This window comes from Pollachius pollachius, assembly GCF_949987615.1.
Source record: "Pollachius pollachius genome assembly, chromosome: 17".
Lineage (NCBI taxonomy): Eukaryota > Metazoa > Chordata > Actinopteri > Gadiformes > Gadidae > Pollachius > Pollachius pollachius.
The window spans coordinates 6,619,557-6,627,056 of NC_136950.1; the positions used below are offsets into that span (position 1 = coordinate 6,619,557).

Sequence of the window (7,500 nt, forward strand, 5' to 3'; positions counted from 1 at the left end):
TGTGTCATAACTGTCAGCAGAAGTACTTCTATGTTAGTGTGTGTGTGTGTGTGTGTGTTGTCTCTATGTGTGTGTGCATTTCTGTGTGTATTATCTCAATGTTTGCGTGTGTTTCTGTGTCTATCTCTATGTGTGTACCAGGGATGGAAATTAACACCCGCCACACGCCATTTGCGGGTGGATTTGTATGGTGGCGGGTGAATTGTGTCACTTCTGTCACTACTGTGTTGGGTAATAGTTTTTAGTCAGGTCCGATCAAATTTGCATATTTAATACATTCGTCATACGGCGCTGCACAGTTCCACAACCATTACTGTCAACATCCGGCCCCCTTCTTCTTCTACGCCTCTTTTGCTGAACAGCGACTGTAAACATCCGGGATAATAAACCGGTAACCATAGAGATAATATGCCGGTATCAACATTCGGTATAGTATGCTAGGCTAATTATTGTCATATAAAGAAAGAACTACTAGAGAAAGCAATGTTGCGTTTCCTCACCAGAGGAAAGAGAACAGCTGAGGAGAGTGTAGGCCAGGTACAGATGGCGGATGTCATCCCCAAAAAGAAGCGTTGTTTTAATAAGAGATGGCGAACATCGGACAGTAATAGTAATAGTAATAATTGACTATTACTATTATTTACTACTGTAATAGTAGTGTCACACTGTCACTGTCACAGTCACACCGTGACCGGCTGGTGTTTGACGGGACCAGCCAGACAATGTTCTGTGCTCTCTGTCGTAAACATGCTTCGGATGGCCACAGGTCCAATAGTTTTGTGAGTGGGACACAAAACCTAAAATTGGAAGCCGTGAAGGACCACGAGTCCTCAAAAAGTCGCCTTGCGGTTTGAAAATTGCCAAGGGAAAATCAGCGCCCGAAACCACGACAGCGATGAGGACGCTCGTTAGCCTCAAAACAGCCCAGCTTGATAGAAGTTAGTTCGAAATGCACACGCAATTGCCAAAAAGGGAAGGCCATTTCAAGACTTCGAATGGCACTGCACGTAAGTTAATTTTTTATTTTCTATTAGGCCTAATGCAATAGTTTGTTGCCGTCGAAAAACTAGAATGTTGGGTAACCTTAGAGCTCTGCTCACTTGTTTGGCAAACAGCTGCTTTCTGTCAGCCTGGTCAAAACAGATGTCAAGTGTGTGTGCTAAGAGGTAGGGCTGTCCCGAATACCATTTTACAGGCTTCGAATACTTGTTGGATATTCCGAGCGAGTATTCCAATACTCGTTCAAAAACAACATTAATAATTGAACAGTAAAAAAGTCGGGGTTCCTCACTTTGCTGTTGTTCCGTTCCCAATCAGCTGTCATCTGTGCCATCGTAGCCCTTACAGGAGCTTATCAATTCATCCCGTAACGTGCATATAAATCCATACAAAGATCCAATGTTTAGTCGTTTGTGTCCATATTAAATCCATCATTGACCCGGTGAAAATATATAGCGTATAAAAAGTGGGTGGTAAAAAAGATGAGTGGCTGGTAGATTTTTAAATCTACCAGCCACAGTGGCTGGTGGGCAAAAAAGTTAATTTCCATCTCTGGTGTGTACATTGCAGTTGTGTATGAACTGTAGCAGTTCATGTGTGTTTCTAAACCTGTTACATTTTCTGTGTATGTGTGTGTGTGTTTTTGGTTAAGTTTCTATGTTTGTGTGTGTTTGATTTTGTTTTTTGTGTGTGTTAATTTTTGTGTGTGTGTGTTTGTGGTTATGTTTATGTGTGTGTGTGTGTGTGTATGTTCATGTCTGTGTGTGTGTGTTTGTGGTTATGTTTATATGTGTGTGTGTGTGTGTGTGTGTTTACGTATGTTCATGTTTGTGTGTGTGTGTGTTTGTGGATCTGTTTCTATACGTGTGTCTATGCATTCATATCTGTGTGTTTGTGGTTATGTTTATGTGTGTGTGTGTGTGTATGTTCATGTCTGTGTGTGTGTACATGGGTTCATGTTTGTGTGTGTTGGCTTTGTGGATCTGTTTCTATACGTGTGTCTATGCGTTCATATCTGTGTGTTTGTGGTTCTGTTTCTGTGTGTGTGTACGTGTGTTCATGTCTGTGTGTGTGTGTTTGTGGTTGTTTCTATACATGTGTATGTATGTTCATGTCTCTGTGTGTGTGTGTGTTTGTGGTTCTGTTTCTACGTGTGTGTATGTGTGTTCATGTCTCTCTGTGTGTGTGTATGTGTGTTCATTCTCTATGTGTGTGTGTATGTGTGTTCATGTCTCTCTGTGTGTGTGTTTGTGGTTCTGTTTCTACGTGTGTGTATGTGTGTTCATTTCTCTATGTGTGTGTATGTGTGTTCATGTCTCTCTGTGTGTGTGTTTGTGGTTCTGTTTCTACGTGTGTGTATGTGTGTTCATTTCTCTATGTGTGTGTACGTGTGTTCATGTCTCTGTGTGTGTGTGTGTGTTGCAGGTCTGGACGACTGCCTGCAGCAGTACGTGTGTGTGTTTGAGCGCGGCGGCGTGTGTGGCGAGCGGCTGCTGAGGATCAGCCACGGGGAGCTGGAGGAGCTGGGCGTGTCCCGCATCGGACACCAGGAGCTCATCCTGGAGGCCGTGGACCTGCTCTGTGCCCTGGTCAGTCCCCCTGTGCGTGTGTGTGTGTGTGTGTGTGTGTGTGTGTGTTTGTGCGTGTATGTGTGTTTGTATGTGTGTGTGTGCGTGTGCGTGTGTGTGTGTGTTTGTGCGTGTATGTGTGTTTGTATGTGTGTGTGCGTGTGCGTGTGTGTGTGTGTGTGTTTGTGCGCATGTACGTGCAGACCCATTCACTGATAGAGTGCTCTGATGGCTCCATATATATAGACGTATACATATATTAATAAATATATATATGTATCTACATGTCTAAGGTCTAGCCTCTCTCTCTCTCTCTCTCTCTCTCTCTCTCTCTCTCTCTCTCTCTCTCTTGTGTATTTGTTAGACTGTTATTTGTATCTATGCGAGTGGGTTTCCCGTCTGTTGCTTTTGTGTTTGTGTGTGTGGTTGTGAGAGCATGTGAGGCCGTCAATATGCTCTTCACAATAGTCAGTCTGTCTGTTTGTGTGTGTGTGTGTGTGTGTGTGTGTGTGTGTGTACAATCAAAACCAAGTGTCATTTGATGGATGCCTGTCCTCAATGTGTCAGGCATCCATATATAAACATATATGTATAATGTGTGTAATTATAGTGTGTACATGCTTAGTATTGGCCTGGCCAGTTGGAATCGGACCCCTGACGTTGGCCTTGGTGAGGCCATGCTGGACAGGACTAAGTGTGTAATTGTCTGTACATTTTTGGGGTTTGTCCATCAGTTGGTGTATGTCCCCTCGACAAAGGAGCCAAAATGGTCGCCAAAATGATTACCAAAGGTCTTATATTCTTGAGGGAAAATTGTTTTCGTTGCAAACCGCTTGACCAAGCGTGAAAGTAAACTGCAACCAGAGCCTGTATCAGTTATCCTGTTTGGTCCTTACAGACTCTCTGGGGATTGGAAAGGAAGTGTGAAGGGAGTTGTACACCAGTAAACATATAAACACATCCAAAATGTTCCTGTCTTACGGATCAAACAGGAAAAGGCTGAACCTGATTGGAAGTGACAAATGATGCCAGGTCATGGTGTACATTGGACCCTCATTATATCCTGCGTCTCCTCCACACGACACAGTGCTAAGAGTGAAGCCAGCATGAATGACTCCGGATCAGAGGCCAACAGGGGCCTGTAAAGGGGGAGGAGAGGCTTTGAAACCATTGGAAATATTATTCCCGTCATCAGTTGAGTTCATCAAGATTTATAAAGACAACCCTGTTCATTTGAAGCATGCAGATGTTTATTGGTCATCAGTGGACGGTGATTGGTGAACACCTGATAACTCTCAACCAATCAGCCGAGTGGTGTGATTTAGTGGTGGAGGAGTTGCTCCTTTAATTACTTCCCATTCATTTTCTAATCAGTCGCTCTGCGTTCATTTAATCATTTGTTGGTAATTTGTTCAGCTGAGACCCTATTCCTGAAGCTGTGTTTTCCTGTGGCTTGATGACTTTGAGGTTGTGGGGTGATAAAAATAGATCCAATGACATACGCTGTGTCTTTTCACTCCCAGATGGGTGATTAGCATAAAGTACAGGACAGTTATATGTATATCTTCCCAAAAGATAAATACAAATTTATACAAAGAAATACAGAACACATGGTAGGATTGGGTCTGATGTCCTTATCATCACAGCCCTGGTACAGAAGAATGATCCCAGATGAGATCTTCAAGTTAAGCTGTGTGTATCTGCATATGTGTGCACATGCGTGCGTGTGTGTGTAGAACTCGGGTCTGGAGACAGAGAGCGTGAGGACTCTGGCCCACAAGCTCGGCGCCTCGGCCAAGAACCTCCAGAACTTCATCTCCGGCCGCCGCCGCAGCAGCCAATCAGAGAGCAGAACCTCCCATCGCCTACCGAATGACCTTTTGACCTCTGTGGTTGACCTTATCACCGCTGCCAAGAGCCTGCTGGCCTGGCTGGACAGGTAACACACACGATGATATACACAAACACACAAACACACACACACACACACACACACACACACACACACACACACACACACACACACACACACATACATTGATACAGTGCATACACACACACACAAACACGACACACACGCACATAGGCATGCGCACATACACACATACACTCACACGTTTAACGCACACACACACACACTCACATTTACAGAAAACGCACACACATACATACATATATACACACTTCACATACAGTACTTGCACATAATCACACTTAAAAACACGCACACGCTCACACAGATACAAATAGTTGCACATAAACACACACACACACACAAACTAGAATACATATGCACACACACAAACACACACACACGCATGCACACTGATAAATATAGAAGCACCCCACAGGAGTGCCCGCTGCCTCCGTTCCAGCAGCGTCGTGATTGGTCAGGATGCTCTGGCCACCTTATGAAGTACCTTCCTCTGAAACCTCTGCTTCACAGGATTTCCCGTTCAGGATCTGAATGTAATATACAGGAATGAAAGTGGTCTTCCGTCACAGGTTATTCTTGGTTCCATGGGGTTTGAAACCACCAAACAGGACTCATATCCCATGTCTATGCGTCCCACAGAACCTGGTGGGCCAGCCATGCGTCTTTCTTCATAGGCTGTTGTTATTTTCTCTCCAAAGTAATGTTCCCTCTTAATGCTGGAATAGGGTTAGGGTTAGGGTTAATGTATATGGTTTCTATTGTCAGCTGAGTTGCTCCAAACACACTGTGCGTCCTCATCCCTCCACGCTCGCCTCTTCTTTTCAAACTAACACGCACAATTTCTCGCTGTGCGAGAAGAATCCTATTTGCATGTTATTATCGCTAATGGCTGACAACATGGCCGCCGCACAATCACAGAGAGCTGTAATATCGCAAAGACATTCAAAGTCTCAAATCCGGCGTCGTTTTTTGACACCAAAGTATGAAAATGGTAATGATTTGATCCGTGTCTCATCAGGGGCGCAGATGACAAGCTGTGCTGACTGCTGGCAAATACTCGCTCTCGTCTAGGCAGAAATCTCCCATCAGCCCCCCTCCCCCCTCTCTCTCTTTCACTTCATAACAACACACTCTTGTAGGCCCAACCCGTTAGTGTGCTAACAACGTAGGGTATATACCTCGTTAGTGACCCGGGTTCCTTTCCCCCTGGGGGTTACGAGCCCGGGTTCACACACAGGGCTACATGCTGCATGTGCTGCTCCTTCTCTCTTCCAACGGGCCGTCCTCTCCGTCGTGTCCGTAAATCCCACTCTCTCTCTTAGTCCCCCCGCACCTTTCCTCCTCCGCATGCTGTGAGCAGATGTAGTGAACACCTGTTGCTTAGATCGAACTGCACACGTAAACTCAGACCGTTCAGGATCCAGTCGGTTTGGATCATGTTGGGATATTGCATGGCGGGAATCTATCCGCGTGTGTTTTTGTGTGCGTTTGTGTGTGTTTGTGTGTTTCATTCGGGTTATCTCTCTGAGCATATACTATAGGTACACTTTACTACAAATTATACTATGTGTATAGGTACTATCCCATGATAATGCTATAAACTATCAACTATATGAGTAGGCGCTATATGAGTACTATGGTACTATATTATTATTTGATTATGTGCTACTGTTATTTGAGTATGTACGTGAGTATGTACTAAAGTACTATACAAATATTTATTATCTGAGTATGTATTATATATAATCCCAGTAGTAACTACTTTAATAATATATGAGTACTATAAAACTATGAGATAATACTAGTATTTACTGTATGCATATGTGTTTTATATTATTACAGTATTAAATGCTGTAATAAAGAGTACTGGCTCTATAGTTTCAGTCCGATGCATCACAACAGGCTGTTTGACCTGAGGTCCTTCCTTCATGTTTAGATATAATTTATAAACATAATTTGAATATGTATATCTAATTAATATCATATTATATAATAATATGTTTATATATAGCAGCCTCAATACTGACCCAATTAACTAACACACACATACACACACTGACACACAAACTGGCACACACACACACACACACACACACACACACACACACACACACACACACACACACACGTTGGGCTTGGGGCAGTGGCTGTATTTGGATCTAGGTCTTTAGGACAGTCGACTATGTTTGACAGCCTGTGTGTGTGTGTGTGTGTGTGTGTGTATGTGTGCATGTGTGCATGTGGGTGGGTGTGTATGTAGGTGCGCGTAGGGGTGCGTGTGTGTGTGTGTTGTGTGTTTGTGTTCAACTGCCTGCGTTTGTGTTTGTGTATTGATTTAACATGTGTTGGTTTGTGTATCTGTTTTCCCGTTGGTTTCACTTCTGGTCTTCTGAGAAGATCTGAATGGGCAACAATTAATTATAAATTATAATCCAAAAAGCATCTGTGTGCATCTTACACACACACACAAGCACACACACACACACACACACACACACACACACACACACACACACACACACACACACAATCTGCATAGTGATTTACATAAACTATACATAATCGATAATAATAAATAATAACTTGGTGATAAAGTTGTCAAAAGCAGAGAACTTACCAAACTTACTAGAAGTCGACAAGAAAATAAAATGTTATTCTCCACCTTGTTGGTTGAACTCCCCAGGTGTGTTATTTACATAGTCAATAATGTATGTAATACATTTTTGAAAGAAAACTATGTTCGTGTGTAATCAAGGTAACTTCATCTACAGCTGAGTGTGTTAACTAGCGCAAAAATGTGTTGAAATTGGCCACATTACATCATGTTTTTCTTCCCTATCACAACATATTTTTTTCCAAAATGATTTGCAAATTGAGTCTGAGAACTATCAGAGCAGGTGATCTCTCTCTCTCTCTCTCTCTCTCTCTCTCTCTCTCTCTATATATATCTATATCTATATCTATATCTATATCTATATATATATATATATATATATC

At 42.9% G+C, this 7,500-nt stretch overlaps 1 protein-coding gene across 1 annotated transcript in view; it reads left to right on the forward strand.

The window, feature by feature from the left end:
• The window catches only part of cnksr2a (connector enhancer of kinase suppressor of Ras 2a), a gene marked incomplete at its 5' end in the record, with an annotated part of 40,063 nt that overhangs the window by 6,916 nt on the left and 25,647 nt on the right, over positions 1 to 7,500 (forward strand). Inside the window, 2 exon segments of the mRNA XM_079754599.1 lie at positions 2,425 to 2,588; positions 4,304 to 4,506. Coding sequence (XP_079610725.1) covers positions 2,425 to 2,588; positions 4,304 to 4,506 — 367 coding nt within the window.